Source organism: Andrena cerasifolii, chromosome 3 (genome assembly GCF_050908995.1).
Source record: "Andrena cerasifolii isolate SP2316 chromosome 3, iyAndCera1_principal, whole genome shotgun sequence".
In the NCBI taxonomy this organism is placed as follows: domain Eukaryota; kingdom Metazoa; phylum Arthropoda; class Insecta; order Hymenoptera; family Andrenidae; genus Andrena; species Andrena cerasifolii.
The window spans coordinates 5,618,977-5,638,277 of NC_135120.1; the positions used below are offsets into that span (position 1 = coordinate 5,618,977).

At 36.1% G+C, this 19,301-nt stretch overlaps 1 protein-coding gene and 1 long non-coding RNA gene across 2 annotated transcripts in view; one reads left to right on the forward strand and one right to left on the reverse strand.

The window, feature by feature from the left end:
- LOC143367117 (uncharacterized) overlaps positions 1-19,301 on the forward strand; it is a 136,665-nt gene that overhangs the window by 97,058 nt on the left and 20,306 nt on the right. The gene's annotated exons all lie outside the window — the stretch shown is intronic.
- Sigmar (Tumor necrosis factor alpha-induced protein 8-like protein sigmar) lies at positions 5,139-17,865 on the reverse strand. The gene is made up of 4 exons (XM_076808673.1): positions 17,825-17,865; positions 17,574-17,681; positions 14,982-15,253; positions 5,139-6,344 (listed from the first exon to the last, which is right to left on the reverse strand). Exons 2-4 carry the CDS (start codon positions 17,581-17,583, stop codon positions 5,991-5,993), a joined length of 636 nt encoding a protein of 211 aa, XP_076664788.1. The 5' UTR covers positions 17,584-17,681; positions 17,825-17,865; the 3' UTR covers positions 5,139-5,990.

The window sequence follows — 19,301 nt, forward strand, 5'->3', positions numbered from 1 at the left end:
TCGTTTAAGGGCTCCCACAGACCAACGCGAATATTTGTGGCGTGGAGCGGGTTTCGACGCGGATCAGATAAGGCTGCCCATAAGCAGCCACGTATAAAAAAACTGCTGAACCGCGGTGGTCTGCGGGAGCCTAAATAAAGGTATCATTACAATGGCACTGGGTTAATTTGTCGAACAGCTATTCCCTCACCGATTTCAAAGGCAAGATATGTCAAGGCCATTGAAATCGGTGAGGAAGTAGCTTTTAGACAACTTTACCTGGTAGTGATTGTGTGCGATTATTTGCTAGTTGAATCAAGCACGTTTATATTTGATTTAGGAAATTCGATTCTATCTCACGAACTAATATTGTTGATACAGTAATAACGTAAGTGCAGTTTCAATACTTAAGATAGCGCATTTTAATGAACCGATCAATTGTTTCCAATGTACACAATAACCAACTGGATTATCAACATTATGGTGAATATATGATAACAAAATATATTCTATGTGTACGTACAGTGACTCCCAAAAATATTCGGACACTAGAGTATGGCTAACTTTATGACTTGATATTTAAATTGTTTATAAAGCAACCGTATTGGTTATTTTTTCTAATAATAAGTCATTTATTAATGTTAAAAAAGATGTATAATTTATTTGAAAAATTCACGTGCAATGTACAATAATAATTGCTACAGGAAATGGTCACATTTTCGGGTCACTAAAATATTCGGACAATGTAGAATTAACTTTTTTCCAACTAAATTTATAAGTAGATATTTCATTTTAATATTTTGTGGTAAAACCATTTTGCTTTAAAACATATTGTAATCTACTTGGCATATTATGTATACTTTTTTTTTAAATATTCTGTCGTTATAGACGCTCATTCATTTTCGAGTCTTTGTTTTAATTCTTCTTTCGAATGAATTGGTGTTTTGCGAATTTTCCTGTCTAATTCGTTCCATAAATTTTCGGTAGGGTTCAGGTCCGGGGATTGTGGTGGGGGATGAGGAATTTTGGGGCATCTGTGCAACAAGAATTCCTGCATAATACGTGCTGTATGCTTGGGGTCACTATCTTGATAAAACTTAAAACTACTGTTAAATAGGGCTGGGATTATTCGAATAATTTAATATTCGAATATTTTACAAGTATTCGAATGCTACGAATAAACATCGAATATTTGAGTATTCGAATGTTATTATTCAAATACTGATGTGTTCGAATAGTATGGTGTGAAGTGGGTCAAAATTAGCTTACAAGATTTCACCCTGACAAATGAACGTAAAGAACTTGATTTACAATTCACACCATACTATTCGAATACATCAGTATTCGAATACTTGAATATTCGAATGGTATTCGAATACGTGAATAGTCGAATGGTATTCGAATATTTGAATATTCGAATGGTATTCGAATACTTGGATATTCGAATGGTATTCGAATACTTGGATATTCGAATGGTATTCGAATACTTGGATATTCGAATGGTATTCGAATACTTGGATATTCGAATGGTATTCGAATACTTGAATATTCGAATGGTATTCGAATACTTGGATATTCGAATTATATTCGCCAAATAATTGAGCAATTGAAGTATTCGAATATTCGAATACCAAAAAATTCGACAAATAGTCTCAGCCCTACTGCTAATCCCCATTTTTTCTACACTTTGAATTAAATTGTTGTTAAGTATATTTAAATAAACATTATTGTCCACAATAGTGTCAATAAACACTAAGTTTCCAACGCCAAAACTTGAAATGCAGCCCCAGACCATCACACTGCCTCCTCCGTGTTTCACCCTACCTCGTGTATTGGTAAAATGGAACTCTGTGTTTGGCTTCCACCACACCATGGTTCTTCCATCGGAATTGTAGCTGTTAAATTTACTTTCGTCCACAAATATCACGTTCTCCCATCACGATTTATCCATAGGAATTAACTCCTTTGCAAAGTTTATTCGCTTCCTCCTATTTACCTCATTAATGAACGGTTTCTTCCTGGCTACCCTACCATTCTACCCAGCTTGTCTTAACGATCTCCGAATTCTTTCTGTTGTCATCTTTCTAGAACTTTGTAATAGTTCGCTAACTAATCTTGGAGCACTTAATTGTGGATTTTGTTTAACTTTTCTTACGATACTTCTTTTCTTCCTTGTGCTTAGAAGACTTGGTCTACCAGTTTGTGGAACAGATTCGATGCGTCCCTCGGTACGAAATCTTCGAATCATATCTACGACAGTGCTTTTACTCACGCCAAGCATGGAACTAATTTGTCGATAGTATTTTTTCTGTTCCCGGTGGAAAATTATGAGCTGACGTGTATTAAACGACGTATTCTTGTCTTTGCGAACCACGTTGACGAACGCCAGAGTTGCTACTGAGGATTAGTGAGAAGACATGGACCTCTAATGTTTTGTTTATAAACATGCTCTTCTAATTTTCCGAAACACCGAGTTCCCAGAAAGACGTAATCGGAAAATATATCACGTGTCCGAATATTTTTGTGAGCCGAAAATGCCGCATTATTTCCTTTAGCAATTATTATTATACAATGTATGTCAATTTTTCAAATAAATTATATATCTCTATTAACACTAATAAATGGCTTATGGTTAGAAAAAATAACCAAGGCGGATACCTTATAAACAACTGAAATATTAAGTCATAAAGTTAGCCATACTCTAGTGTCCGAATATTTTTGGGAGCCACTGTGCATTAACAGATTATAGATTGTTAGCATATAATCATAAAGTCATTATACCATCATAACATGTAAACGTGTGTGTTGTATCTACGAATTCATGAATAGACTATAAATATGTATGTGACTGTGCATAATGAACGAATAATACATTGAATGCATTTTAATATGACTATCACATGTACTTTTATTATAAAGGCTACAAAAACAAATACTACGAAGTACCAATAATTTTGTTTTACAATAATCTTACGAATTCTGGTATTTATATTTATAATACATCTTAACAATAATTCATGTTAAAGTTTAATTCGTTTGAGTTCAGTTCTGTCATATAAAGCGTTTTGAGCAATATTATGTAATTATTTTCAGTGCGTGTTATATAATATTCATATTAAAATGTCCTAGTTTTCAAACTGTCGTCACTTAAACAAGAAAACCTAAGCATCGTATATTTTAACTCGGAAATGCAATATAAAAAGTATAAATAAATAATTTTTATATTTAATGTGTGTGGGTGTGAGTGTGTGTGTGTGTGTGTGTGAGCGCGCGTAGGTTATATAACAATTTTGTACAACTGTAATCACTGCATAATTGTGTCAGAAAATGTCCTTTCATACGATATGTTCATCATACAAATATTAGAAAATTTAAGATAGATTACATTAGAATGACTTCAAAATATTTGTCTTTTTATTTTTCAATCATTTCTCCGCCTCTTTTCTTTCTCTTCTGCAATGTATTATGTTATGTGTGTATTATATTTTTTCGTACTACAATGAAAGAATAGTTTGTTATACGTTATATGCTGTGTTTGTGTTCTTATTGTATCTGTAGCAAAATACTAGTTCCGAAAATATTTATCATCCATGTTAAACATAGAGGACAATATATAAATTGTTTCTTAAGCTCTTGTATAAATTTCGTTTAAAATTATTTTTCGACTGTTACCAAATTTACCTAGTACAATTAATAGGCGTACGGAAATTCTTGATAAGTTATAATCATTTGATTGTAGCTTGTTCGCGTTCTGTTCCATTAAGCTATTGTAACGATTGATTTTTAAGAAATATATATATACAGGGTCAGCGTGTTATCCTGCAACCCGCGCTCGCGCGAACACGTAAAATGGCAACAGCGCCTCACGGACGCATTCCACTACAACCATGCACCGTCCTGGCGTTCGGAGAGCTGCCAGCGACTGGACAGCAGTGATGCCCGAGCTTCGAGAATTTTGGGATGGTCTCTTTCAAATTAACGTCGCAAAGAACTATTCAGAATTTTCCGGCCCGGGTTGAAAAATTAGGGGCCTTTTTCGTACAACTTTGGAACTATAAAAGATATTGGAATGAAATTTGCGCCGAAGAATGAGAAAAAATTATTCCCTCTTAATGATGGATAATTTAACAAATTTTACATTTACTTAATTTTTTTCTATCAATTTTTTAACCATAATTGTTGTGATAAGCTTTTGCAAACTGTTCAGTTGATACTGTATGTAATGCTGCTTTTAAAATTCGTGGTGTTGATAGACAATAGGCTAGTAGTTTCTGCATCATAACTTTCAGAAATTGAGAAATCAAATTTTTATTCAATTATGTGTTAGTTCTGCAGACCTCAGAATCTATTGTTCTGGTTTCCTTTTTTATGATTTTATCCTTAATGCAGTGCATACCTAGATCAGACGTAAGGGGTAACTAATGGGACGTGTTTTTGATTGTAGCGGTGTTTCAATTTTTTTCTAGAATTTTTGTTTTAGCTACTCAATGCCACGCCTATACCGGCTTCCGTTAATGTCATTTTTTGGAACGATGCGCCATTATTGTGGCTTTTACACGCAGGTGGCGAAAAATCTCTCCGTACAAGGGTATAGCGGGTCGACATTATTTTCTAACCTCATTACAGTAATCCGGGATGTGAGTGGTAAACCGATCATAAAAGCGGAGCGTGCTGCTCGATTACCTGGGCCGGAAAATTCTCAATAGCTCTTTGCGACGTTAATTTGAGACCATCATAAAATTTTCGGAGCTCGGGCATCACTGCTGTTCAGCGGTCGCTGGCAGCTCTCCGCTGGGCCGATGCATGGTTGTAGTGGAATGCTTTCGTGAGGCGCTGTTGCCATTTTACAAGTTCGCGCGAGCGCGGGTTGCAGGGTACAACGCTGACCCTGCATTTGCAAAAATTAATCATGACAAAGTAATTTATGTATTTTTATATTTTTATTTGATATCTGACGTACTGAATATATGTTACACGCAACGTTACCCGAGCGGCGAATATATTACATTGAAAAGATTTGCAATCTTGCGTGCGCGCAATTATGCTAGGGGATCTGTATAAATAAATATATTAATTGATCGATCTGAATTGTATTTATCAATCGTGTCAACTAAAGAGGCAGCAGATCTAAAAAGATAATGTGGACAAACTGAGATATGTCTCTTTACAAATAATTTATTCATGGTAGAACGATACATTTTTGTCTCATAGAGAGCCATCACAAATAACGTGTAAAGTGTATAATAATGTATACAAAACACGCGGAGTCGCGATATACTTGTAGTACATGTGATGTAAATGTTTTTAATCTAATTGTTCGGGCTTAGCCGTGACTATATTAGATATGTCGTCTTTATTATGCATCTGTGTCGAAAACGTACCGAGGCGCAATATTGGTAAAAACGGAGGACCACTTGCCCCGCAATGCATTCGTCGATATGTTGGTGTAGCTCTTGACGAGTGAAAGATTAAACCTTTAAAGAGGATGCTCTCTATTAGCGCGATCTCAGCAGCGATAAATTGCTTCATTCACGCGTTAATTCCATCAGGATTAACGAGCCGTTCCTACCGGCATCACTATGAGCCCACCGTCGGGCGTGTAAATAAGCTCATTTTTCTTTTTGGTATAGATTGACAGTTGGTATCCTAACACGCAAGTACCGTAAATAAATATACATTGATCATACAATATATGATTCTGAAAATAAATAGAGTATTTCGCAATTATTGCATAAATCAGTGAGCACTACTATGACATCGATCCATTCACGTGAGGAATGCCATTTCGGAACCACCTTCTCGTATCGTTATTCTTTGCAGACGAGCGTAAGTAACTGTACCGTACGTACGCGTGGATTTCATTCCCTTACGGTATACATAGGTAGGAAGGAAACCCATCTTTGTGTTCCCTTAATTGTAATAACGTATCGTAGCGAGTCCGTGCGAGTTCTTCATCCATGCTCACCACTGTGGCCACGTAAACGCGATTGTGTTAAGGAGAGGAAACAAAATCAAAGATGCCCAGCATCCAAGGCCTTATTGACGTCGCTAACTAGCATCCCGAGGATAGGTCTGTGCTCGGAATCCTGTCTGAAAACGGAGTCTAAGAAGTCGGAGTGCGTTAGGAAATCGAACACCTGGTCACAACGGTCTTGGGACTTGTCCGTGAGATGCGGCTTTATGAGCGCATGTATCGCGGTTCTACAACGTTCCAAGGACTTGATTAAGTAAGCTTTGTCGAAACTGAACTCCAGCTCGTAAAACGATACCACGGACATCGCCACGGCTCGAAGGGCAGTCCTTATTTCAACCAGTTTTGCGTCGTCGGCAGCGTGTAATTGCTGGTTACGTTGTAGGAGCCCCACCTGTAAAACAATATTCAATGTATGTACCGTACAGTGTCATGTGCAATCGCGCCGCTTAATGCTTATAAGACGTTCGTGAAGTATACTAATCGAATGTTTTCAATATAATTAACGTAGAGATAAATACTGCAATATGTCTCAAACGAAGGTGATTTATTTTGGGATAGTGATACAGCGGAAATCTTTCATTCTGATTGACGAATTACACGTGTACATGTATAAGAGTTACCTACAGAAATCACCAATTAGTAAAAATTATAGATATTGGTGTAATACAGCAATAAGTTGAAGAATATGTACCGACCATAAATTGACTATGCTTCACATACTTTTTTAGCTAATAAATTATTTTTCAAATCGTACACTTCGGTTTTCTATCATTAAAAGTGGGATTAATTGAAGACAGATCCACCCGTAATTGAGGAGCATTAGTTATTTATCAGTAAAAATAGAAGTAGTTTGTGATACACAGGGTGTGTCATATTTTCAGGGATGCATCAGGCACACAGAAATTACACAGCTACCCAAAGATTAGGAACATTCCTTTATTCACAAGCAACTAAAATGATAATTATTATTATTATTATTATTATTATTATATACGGGAGAAACCCTTTAGAGTACATAATATACAGGTGAATACAAGTAAGATTAAAACCACCCGCGAACTAAAAACAATAAAATGCTACAGCGAGGTTGAAAGATTCTACTAAGAGTTGGTCAAACAATTGATTCCTAAATGAATTTTCAGAAGTAGAGAACAAATCTATATCCTCAAGGCACTGATTGACCTCCTCCATGGCACGGTTTATGGGGTCAGCAGTATAGTGGTGATATTCCGGTATCTTTGGCTTAAAGAGGAAACGTAACGATGCAACGAGGTCGTGACAATTAACCTGGCCGTGAATAACCCTATACAGGAACATCAGGTCGGAAAAGACACGACGGTCACGGAGGGTAGAGAGCCTCGTTATGAGTAAGGCCGGACCATAATCATGGTCGTAGAACCGCATAGGGCAGACAGTTGCCCTCAAGACCAGCCTGAGGAACTTATGCTGGACACGTTCAATTAAGTTAACATGTGTAGGGGTGTGCGGGTACCTAAAAGTACGGGTACCCGAGCAGACGGATCGGGTCGAAAAATTTCGGGCGGGTACCCGCACCCATATAGACGTGTAAGATTTGCGGTATAAGCGGACAGTGGTTATGCATGCCGAATGCTTCCGAAGCCAACCCGATGTGCCTGTATCTGACCTCTGCCTTTTCCCTTCCAAGCCTACCGTTCCCCTCGCCGATAGTCCCAGCTTCTGCTCCGTCTATACATGTCTAGCCCGCAACATACGAATGTTCGGGTAGCCCGAAATTTGCGGGCTTGGTTGGAGGAAGTCGGGCAGGTTCGGTCCAAGGCGTCATCGTCGTATTTCGTCGTCGATTCCTCATACAATCATAGCTAGGCACAAGTCAAGTTAAGTGATGTTCGTAGTGCATATATGCATATGTAGATGTATCCTATCAATTTCTTAATAATGCACAATATATACCCCAGATAGCCAGATCTGGGCAGCAGGATCTGACATCGGAACCGTAGTTGTCTGTGTCCGCAGATGGCTGCGTTCTGAGGTGCAGAGCCTGATGTCAGTGCCTGATGTCAGATCGGCAGCAGATCCGCAGCAGATTCTGCCGTCTGCTACGGTTCTGACGTCGGACTCTGTGCTCTCGTGCCAGAGCCAGACCCTGCTACCAATCTGTTGTCAGACTGGAGACAGATGGTTATCAGGGTACATTAAAGAACTTTCCACACATATTGTTAGGTATAATGGTATACTTTATTTTAAATTAGCATGTAAGAAACGACAACGCCTTGGACTGAATCTGCCCGACTTCTTCCAACCAAGCCCGAAAATTTCGAGCTACCCGAACATTCGTATGTTGAGGGTACCCGCCCCCGAGCCCGCCCGAAATTTTCCCAACCCACCCGAAATTTTCCGAACCCACCCGAAGTTTTCCGAACCTACCCGAAGTTTTCCGAATCCACCCGAAGTTTTCCGAACCCGCCCGAAGTTTTCCGAACCCGCCCGAGACCATAATCTTTGGTACCCGCACACCCCTAACAATATGTGAAGTGAATTAGAATACAAATTACACATTGGGTTCACTGCACCATAGCGTCATTTTTAAGTTACCATTTTCGTATGTTTGAATCTGTTAACTTTTCAGTGATAATTGTACATTCGCAATGCTCATAGAATCATGCTCTAATAGTCTTTTTCTAGAAATGTAATCTTTGATCTGTTGAAATTTGTATTTGAAAAAATATTTGTGGGTAAAAGCTGCTTTCTTTTTTTTAAAATTCCCCAAATTTGTATGAAATAGGGCAGGCTTGGGAATTAAGTGAACGCGGCGGCCGATTTTCAGAGGCAACGCCTCCTTTCCCCCGCCGCGCGTCTTGGCCCTCGCGGCGGCCAAGGTGCTTGGAGCGCCTCAGGCCCATACTACATAAACCGCGCGTAACGCATTGGGGCGACATTGTATCAATAGGTTTCCACATCGTCCCAGAGAGCACGATTTTCGATGCGTTTTTGTCCTTGTCAACGCGCCACGCGCGGTTCACGTGGTACGGGCCTCAGGCGCCCCAAGCACATTGGCCGCCGCGGGGCCTTAGACGCGTGGCGGGAGGAAGGAGGCGGTGTCTCCGAAAATCGGCCGCCGCGTTCACTTCATTCCCAAGCCTGAAATAGGGTAAACGATACAGTTATTGACCAAGGTACAGTAGTTGACCACTTCAAATTTCTGCCGCCATAGTCTAATGCAGATGCGCGCTTCCGCATCAGTGATGCACTTTGATCAGAAAAGACAGTTCTACCTTTCGTTTCAACCAACAATCGATGATTTCAGCACAAGCGTTCCGCCGTGAGTTCGTCGGAAAGGAAAACACGTAATTTCAACTCAAAGAATGTGAGGGCTTAGCGGGCATCTTTAGAGCGGCGACTTGTTTAATGACGGTATAATCATTGTTGAATTTTGTTTGCCGTGAATGCCATTGATCACAATAGATGACAAGGGCCCAATGTTAACATTCGTCATACGTCCAGTCGTGTCGACGTGATTATGCTGTGTTTTGGAGGGTGTTCAATAACTGGTTCGACGAATGCACAGTAATACAGTTATTGACCACTCGTTATTTCCGTGTTGAAAGACCGCGAGGAAAATTGATTTAGATCTTTGGAGGCACGGGGCAATGTTCCCTGCTTTTATATGGTTTCGGGTATTCACCTCCGATGACTTCTGATTTTTCATTGGTCCGGGGGTCGGTAGGGTAGACCCGGGGCGGTAGTAACACTTTGACTTTGGAATACGCTTACGCAAAAACTATTACAGTTACAACAACAGTTTTTTTTTTTTTAAGAAAATGTTACTTATCTGACATTATTTGAGCCACAACTGTTTTGTTGTATGTCAAGTAATATTCCGGTTATTAATAAAAAATGAGATGCGGAGAAAGTGTTGCAACCGTCTCTGACCCCGGGTCGATTGTAACACTGAGTAGAGTCGATAGTAGCACAAATTTAACTTTACAAAATTAAATTTTTTATTGATTTTAATTATATTAATAAATGAAAATGTATAACCAATTATGCGGTGTTGCCATTGTGACAGAAATAGAAAACATTTTGGCTGGTGCATTCTTCATGTGATCAATCCTTACATTCAGTACATTGCACCCATTTTTTATTTGGTTTGCTTGTGCTGTGTTATAGGATTCCATGCAAACAAGACAATATTATTAATCTTCTTTGTCATTTTTTTATTCGATTCTGTCGCGGTACAACCCACCCCGACTGCCGATGTTACAATCGCCCCCGACCAGGGTTTTGAACTTCAATTATAAATTTTTATTAACGAGACACTTAAAACTAGGGCTCTTAATATTTCTCGGATTTATCTTGAGTATCCGAGTACTCGGATACCCACAAAAAGTATATTCGGATATCCGGATACTTATTTAATCTAGATTCGAGTACCCGAGTATTTAAGGAAAATTAAGAGAAACCAAATTTCCAAAAATGCCTTCCTTAACAAAAAAATACCCATGTATGCATACCTGCAACAGCAGTAACTTCGGAGAGGGTCTTCTTTACAGCGGATAATATTGTAACCACCAAAAGATCGTGTTTGTCACCGGAAAATGTAAATAAACTTGTTTTTTTTTGTACCAAAATAGGAAGTTATTATCTTAGTGTGTATGTATAAATGTAAATAAAATATTAATATAATTCCCTTCGCATTTCTTGTTTTAATCACTTCAGTTAAACTTGCTCTCTTTAATTAGAATCGATATAAAGAAAGCTTTATTCAGCCATGATGATAAAATATCCGAAACCGGGTACTCGGATCCAAGTACGGATATCCGGATACTCAAAAGGGAACATCCCGAACCCGAAAATTCAAAAAATTCTGAAACTTCGTGAATATGTAGGGAATTTACCCCTGATTACAACGCAATTTTTGTTTGCTGCCCAAATTCACTCTAAGGGGGTGTAATTGACCCCTGAAAATCCGGTTATTTTCCGATCTTCTGTTATAACTCGTGAACTGTAAAATATTTTTTTTTTACCAAATAATAGATCTAATTAAAAGAAATAATTTTTGCCTTGAAACTTGTTTTCTATCTCTTACATTTCGCGAGTTATAACACAAAATCGGAAAATAGCCGAATTTTCGGGGGTTAATTTCACCCCCTTCGAGTGAGTTTGGACAGCAAACAAAATTTGCGTTGTAATCAGGAGAAAATCCCCTACATACTCACGAAGTTTCAGGATTTTTTGAATTTTCGGGTTCGGGACCTTCCCTTGTCAGATCCGGATTTCGAGTTATAACGAGCAATCCGGACACTCGGATATCCGGATAGTAAGAGCCCTACTTAAAACTGTTAAGTAACGATCAGCATTACTTTAAGAATAGCCAGATTAAATATTAAAAAATAGAGAAAACACGCGCTTGCAAAGGGAGTATTTATATTACAATTTTAAATCAGTAAGGAAAAGTTACTTTAGGGTATCGAAAAGTTATTTTCTTCACTATGCATGTCTATTGCGTATCTAAGGAGAATGTCCCAATTTCTGCTCATGTCCCCATTTCTGATCATTTCGTATTTTTCTTATTATTATATGCGTCACGTTTGTACTATAGTTGCAACAAAATAATTCAAAATTATTTAAACATTTACGCGAATGTTGCACGAGCTTGGGGCAATACATACATCGCTATTTTTCATGAGCAGAAATAAATATGGACATTTAGAGGATTATATATTTAATTACAAATTACTAATAGTTAAACATCTTGAAATATCAAATTTGTTACACCTTCTTTATGACGAGTAACCTCTTAAGGGGAGGTTTCGGTCTAAAAGTCGATTTTTTTTTATTTCATTTTTCGAATGTTCAACCTTTTAGGAATAAGTGTTTAAAAGGATTGATTGAAAATCGTAAAATTCCCGAAGTTATAGGCATTTGAGTAGCGGCAAATGCATGAGTAAACACCCGGCCACTCGGCACTCACGTAAGACTTTAAACGCGTTTTTCTCGAAACAGTGTTCTCAAAACGGTGGGACCTGTATCTCCAAAAGATATTATCCGATTCGACTGAAACTTTTTTTACTTTGAAGAATAAGCTTCTGGCTAGGAGGGAAACCAGAAAAAATACAAAAATTTAAAATTTATAATTTTCAAAGACATTGAAAGGACGAAACATATAGGGGAAAAGTGATTTCAAACTTCAAGTGCCGTTAGTTTCTTAAAAAATGTCATTTTTGTATTTTTTTTCTGGTTTTCTCCCTAGCCAGAGGTATATTCTGCAAAATAAAAAAAGGTTCAGTCGAATCGGATAATAACTTTTGGGGATACAGGCCCCACCGATTTGGATCAATTTTTTGACGCCTTGACTTTAACGACTCCCCACTGCCTTCTGCAATGATTAATTATAAAACAAAAAATATATGTCTATAATTTAAGACATCCTTAATGCAATGCAACAAGTCCCATTAAATTATATACAGTAGTTTTCCTTTAATTAATTCCTAAAGATCACCTATTTTTTGGGGCTCTAGACCAGAACCTTCCCTTAAATGAGCAGACATTGGGACATTCACCTTATACTGCTAGGATATGGATGTGTGTATTCTAAATGTCATTTTTCATTATATATATCTAAAATTTGTGTTAATATCTATCATATGTTTTGAGATATTTAACGTGTTACAATCGCCCCCCTCTCCCCCACCCCCTGTTACTATCGCCCCCGGTCTACCCTACTAAACGAGTTTTTAAATTCGATTTTCTCGAAAATGGAGCTTTATGTGAAAAAATTTCATACTATATTTTCAACGCATTTCTATAACACGAGAAATCATTTCCCTCCCGGTCGTATCGCGGTTTCGGAAACATCCTGTATGTATTAAAATGAAAAGTAGACTCATAGGGGGCCGTCCTTAAATTACGTAAGGGCAATTTTGGCGAATTCTTACCCTCTCCCACCCCCAGTATAAAAATTCGTAAGATTTGCTATTCCAACCCTTTTCTTACATAATATTATTTACACTTCATTTTTTCAGTTATTAATTTTCTTTTAAAGGTTCATATAATTCATTCATCTCGGTTTCGGGAAATTTAAACTAAAACTACTTTTCCAAAACATTAATGATAGATAGAATTTGTATTTATTGAAAATTAGGTTAAAAAATATTACGTAAGACGCTACCTAACTCCCCCCCCCCCCGGTAAGAAAACGTAAGAAATTCGCGACCCCCCCCCCAAAAAAAAAGCCTTACGTAATTTAAGAAGAACCTCATATACAACATCATTAAATTTATAGAGAACCGGAATAAAAATGCACTTGTGACGAACACCTATCTTTATCTCGCATTATTTCCCTTAGCATGGATTTGCACACCAATGGTGACTAAGTAGACTTTTTTTATTTATTTTTAACAGTACTACATGCTCCTAAATTCTTTGATCTCTCGTTTAGAACTCTGTTTTAGAATAATCGGTTTGACGTTTTAGTCGATTAAGTTATCTGGCTCGTCAACGAGTGCTTTCCCCCCTAAGCCTAATATTCGAAGTGATTGCCGCCTACACATCCCATACAAGAGGATCTGCTATTTGTAGTGCAGCCGTAAAAAGAGTAATTCTTTATGAAAAAATAAGTCAGAAATAGAGAGCAAGGTTTTTATACATTTATAATAGCATTTGTTTAAATTTTCGAATATTTTGGCTTAATACACAGACTTTTCTCATGTGGACTCCTAGTAGTACGATATAACACTGGTAATTGCGACTAAAGGTATTTGTTTAAATTTTCGAAGTCGATTTTCTTAAAAATGGATCATTATCCTATAATGATAATGATCCTTTTTTAAGAAAGTCCTATAATGATAATGATCCTTTTTTAAGAAAATCCTATAATGATAATGATCCTTTTTTTTAAGAAAATCCTATAATGATAATGATCCTTTATTAAGAAAATCCTATAATGATAATGATCCTTTATTAAGAAAATCCTATAATGATAATGATCCTTTTTTAAGAAAATCCTATAATGATAATGATCCTATTTTAAGAAAATCCTATAATGATAATGATCCTTTTTTTAAGAAAATCCTATAAGGATAATGATCCTTTTTTAAGAAAATCCTATAATGATAATGATCCTTTTTTAAGAAAATCTTATAATAATAATGATCCTTTTTTTTAAGAAAATCCTATAATGATAATGATCCTTTTTAAGAAAATCCCATAATGATAATGATCCTTTTTAAGAAAATCTTATAATAATAATGATCCTTTTTTTTTAAGAAAATCTTATAATAATAATGAACTTTTTTTTAAGAAAATCCTATAAGGATAATGATCCTTTTTTAAGAAAATCCTATAATGATAATGATCCTTTTTTAAGAAAATCTTATAATAATAATGATCCTTTTTTTTAAGAAAATCCTATAATGATAATGATCCTTTTTAAGAAAATCCCATAATGATAATGATCCTTTTTAAGAAAATCTTATAATAATAATGATCCTTTTTTTTAAAGAAAATCTTATAATAATAATGAACTTTTTTTTAAGAAAATCCTATAATGATAATGATCCTTTCTTAAGAAAATCGACTTCGAAAATTTAAACAAATGCTTTTATTCGCAATTACCAGTGTTACATCCTACTACTAGGAGTCTAAATAGAAAAAGTGTGTGTATTTAGCCAAGATATTCAGCTTCTATCAAGATTGATAAATGTAGAAAGTTTTGAAAATGGTATCTCTGTTATTATGTACACAACTGTACTCTATAAACCAAATTATCATACACTCATCCTCGCAAATTTTTACCAGTGACATTATGCATGTTAGTTGTAAACGCAAACAAATGTTCTGATTTGCGACAAGATTTACTACACCAACTTTTAGCTCGGTGCATCAATATTCGATAGAATTTTTTAAGCAATTTTGGTGAAAAAACAAGGGCTCATTTATAACAACTTTATTCGTTAATTTCAATTGTACCTATGACGAGATTATATGCCCCACCACGGACCCTTGTATTTTTTTATAAATTTGGATCGAGTATGATCGTGATAGGTACCTTAATAGACAACTTGACGATGTTTTTCAAAACCTTCTCAGGCTGTTTTTTATCCAAACCGGAGTTGGTTTTCGCAGCTCTTTCCATGAGCTTGTAGAGGTTGTCTAAAAGCGAAGTGGTGGCGTCGTCTATCAGCAGCGACCTCCCGGCTCCCGTAGATACCACTCTGCCGAGCAGTTTCTTCTGAGCACGAAGCCCTAGATCGCGAGCACGACTTCCGGTGCCTCCGGCGGGATAAGATCCGCCGTTCAGTGTAGTTGCGGACTGCATCACTGGAAAAAAATTTACAAGCTGTACAGCTGCTCGGCGAGATACCAGTCGAATAATGGTCGCTCTATTAGCTGGAGGAACCGAGTCAAGAGTATGCTACACACAGAAGGTGTTTTGTGGAGTATCCGAGAAATGTTTGCAGCAAGTTCAGCAAGGCATACTGAATCAAAATTGTAAAAACACTAAAAGGCTTGTTTCATTCTTTTTCCAAATAAAAGCTATTTAATTTTTTATGTTAAATGTGACAGTAATTTATGGGTACAAAGTCTGTTGTCTGTTACCCGACTATTACCCGACTTATCTATTATACTGTCCAACAAAATTAAATTTTTTTTGGGGTTCTGTAACATTCAATAGCCGTTGCTTATAGATTTTTGTGCGCTGAAAAATAATCCGCAAACCGTTTGTCGCCATCACCCTCAGTTTTCGAGAAATTCGATTTTGAAAAAAAAATGCAAATTTTCAACTTTGAACATTTTTTGTGTTTAAACAATAATAGTTATTCGGTTGCATAGTCTGGCATGTTATTCTATGAACCCTCGCGAGCACAACGATATAAGTTATTATTGAATTATGAACATTTAAATATGTTTAAACAACGATGAAAGGGAAAAGGACACCCGAAATGCACCAATTTTTGCAGATATCTTGCTATATATTTCCAAAACTAAGGGTCTAGGAGAAAATTTAACTACTCCACGCGATGCAGCAGAAAATTTTCTTTAGGAAACCGCCAACAGAAGTGGTAAGTCACGTTTTGTTTTCAATACAGAAGCGAAATAGTTTGGCAAAACGTGCGGCGTCGACAGTGGTTGTCACGCGCGTTAAGCGATTGTGTGACGCTGAGCGGCAGTGTATCGCGCGCTGCCGTTGACTACCACTGTCGACGGCGCACGTTTTGCCAAACTATTTCGCTTCTGTATTGAAAACAAAACGTGACTTACCACTTCTGTTGATGCTTTCCGATGGAAAAATGTCTGCTAAATCGCGTGGAGTAGTCAGATTTTCTCCTAGACCCTTAGTTTTGGAAATAAATTGAAAGATATCTCCAAAAATGGGTGCATTTCGGGTGTCCTTTACCCTTTCATCGTTGTTTAAACATATTTAAATGTTCGTAATTCTATAATAACTTATAGCGTTGTATTCGGGAGGGTTCATAGAATAATCATTACCGTTTCGACACAAAAAATATTCAAAATTGAAAATTTGCAGTTTTTTTCAAATTCGAGTTTCTCAAAAACTGAGGGTGATGGCGACAAACGGTTTGCGGATTTGTTTTTAGCGCACGAAAACCTATAAGAAACGGCTATTGAATGTTACAAGTCCGAAAAAAGTCAAATTTTGTCGAACTGTGTTATTGCGAGTAAACTGAGTGTATTGCTTCACAGTGAAACAATTTGTTTTAAAATTCTGCATATGTTGCGAAATGTGGGTTGACGAAATTTTTTTTTTCACAATGGCTGCTGTTATTACTAGAACTACGCGTGAATACAATATCCGTGTTTTTTACGTTTAACCCTTCGTTGGCATACCTCCTTTTTCCATCAACTTTGACATACCTGGGTGGCTCACACCCAGAGCAATTTTTGAACGACTGCCATTCTCCTCTGAAAAATCCAATTTTCGTGAAAAAAATCATGGGTCAATTTCGAAGCCTCTAGAATGTATTCCAATAGATTTTTTATTGAAATTTTATGACCGTTTTTGTAAAAAAAAATCTAGATTACCACGTGTCGAGGAAAAACGAGGAAAATCTTTAAAAAATTGTAACTTTTACAAATTTCAATATTAGAAGCTAAAAATCTACAGAGTTGTTGCTCGGATATAACACTTTGAGAGAAAAAATAGTGCGTTAGTCGGCTTTGGAAAAAACTATTTATTTTGCATATAGAAAATACAAAGCGTCAATATCAGCTTATGGATGGCTTACACCCAGAGTGTCAAAGAAGGGTTAAAAATACACGAGGCATCGCACAGAGTGAACAAAAATAAACAAGTTAAAATCACTATTCATATTTAAGGCTAATTTTTAATTAAGGAAAATTTTTTCAGAATGTACAAAACTTTACGCCATTGAAGGTGTTAAGCTGAAACGACGTTCGCCTAAATTATGAAAGGATCTAAATGTGATGTTGGTTGATAATGACTTGCCAAATGTTCTGAAAACGTTTCTGAGTTATTCCGTAGAACACCCCCTCGCAAATGAATCTCTCGACCTTAAGAAACGTTGAAAGTAAAATTTTGGATCCGTCGAAGATTAATAAGAGTATGTTATCGTGGTGAAAATTTCGACGATTGTAGATTATACGTGCGAGTACTTACCATCAAACATTGGTAGAGACGGCTGTTTCCTCTAGGCGATAACGGGATTGTGAATGAAATAAAGAAGCAGTGTTCTGTGAGCACGGGTCGAAACTCAGGCAAAAGTAACTAAAATAACCAAGGGCGTACAATGTATTGGTGGTTGCAGATAAATGTAAATTAATATATCAATGTTAAACGAGTGGGCTGGAATAATACTGCCTGGTGTACTTTTGGCCAGAGCATACCAGACATGTGTAACGCTCGCATACCTTGATTGCAGTCGGCTACCGCTACAAGATGATAGAGCAGCCAGCTCTGCAATTCCATCACTGCTGTACCCCACGCCACCTGAAAAAGCGTTACTTCCTAATACTTTTTTTTCAGCTCATTCCACAAGGTCGTATAAAATGCCGACTAAGGTAAAAGTACCTATGAAACATTGTCCATTTTATGGAACAGTTTTATCAACAATGTAACTTTAATATAGTTTTAGGGATAATTAGGAATTATATAAATTTGTCCAATACATACGAATATTTAATTTTGTAGATAAATAAGAGTAAATATTCTCTCGTGTAAAATATTAGAAAGAAATTGTAATATTAAACACGTCGCCAGCTCCGTGAAATTTGGCTAGCTGCAGAATTAATACCAATAGGATTCGACGATTTATTTTTTAATTTTTTTTTAATTTAAATTTTTATATAACAAGTTTAATAGATTGTAGGGTAGCTTATAAGTTGTGGAATTAATAATTTTACTCGGTTTCCGAATTTGAATAGAATTTTATTTATAAAATAGGTGTTGCAAATTGGGAATATAATATTTGTTCGCATGACGTATTTGTGGAACAGAAGAAACGCGTGTTTCATAATTGGTCACCCTGTTACTCTAGTACATGTTTATGAAACACGTGCATTCCTTTTTATAAGCTGTTTATACTTACATAAATAAGTAAGTAAACACAATAAGTATGTATTACTATTTTATAAAAAAATCTCAAAACCTACCCTCTAATGTGTAGTATGTAAAAATATAATTAATTTAATTTCATAATTAATACTTATTTACTTCAAAACTTTTTATTTACAAGTAACGAACTTACTTAAAATGGAAAGTGAAATAATAGTAATAATATTGTTAATTAATATTGTCCAAACTACCCCTGGTCTCCCATTCTACTGTACTTTCCCCAGTATTTATATTAAGCCGTTATTATTAAATAGTAATGAATATTAATGAAGATTTTTCTATTTGTTTAATTCCTACCTGAAATAATTTTTAAAAATTCATTTAAAATTGAAATAATTGTCATAAATTTATACGTCATTTTTTAATTATTTGGTGCACGTTATGAATTAATTTCACTTTGTTCTTTCCGTCTTTATATAAGTAAAAACCTTAGAAACTAGAATCGAATAACAAAGTAAATTTAAAAGCAGTAGATTTACGTGTTTTCCCCTGTTTCATAATAGGTACATACGAGTCCTATTAGTATTTTCTTAATAAAATTAATTTCATACATTAGATTAAGATATAAAAAGTCATTTTTATTTCTAAAAGAACTGGCCTTTTATATAGTTAAATTTTTTTTAACATTTTGTAAGTTTATTAACTCGAATTTGATGAAAATTCTAATCTTTCCGAAATTTCGTTCCATAATAGGTACTTTTACCTTATATAAATTACTTGATTCCTTGCAGGAATGTTTCACATAGCTAGGGTGTTTCCAAACTCTCCTCGAAA

Bases quoted from the DNA above. Each gene is read 5' to 3' on its own strand.
- Sigmar (XM_076808673.1), bottom strand. The intron at 6,345-14,981 runs GTACCTATCACG...ATTGTTTTACAG, and splicing joins TCGTCAAGTTGTCTATTAAG to GTGGGGCTCCTACAACGTAA.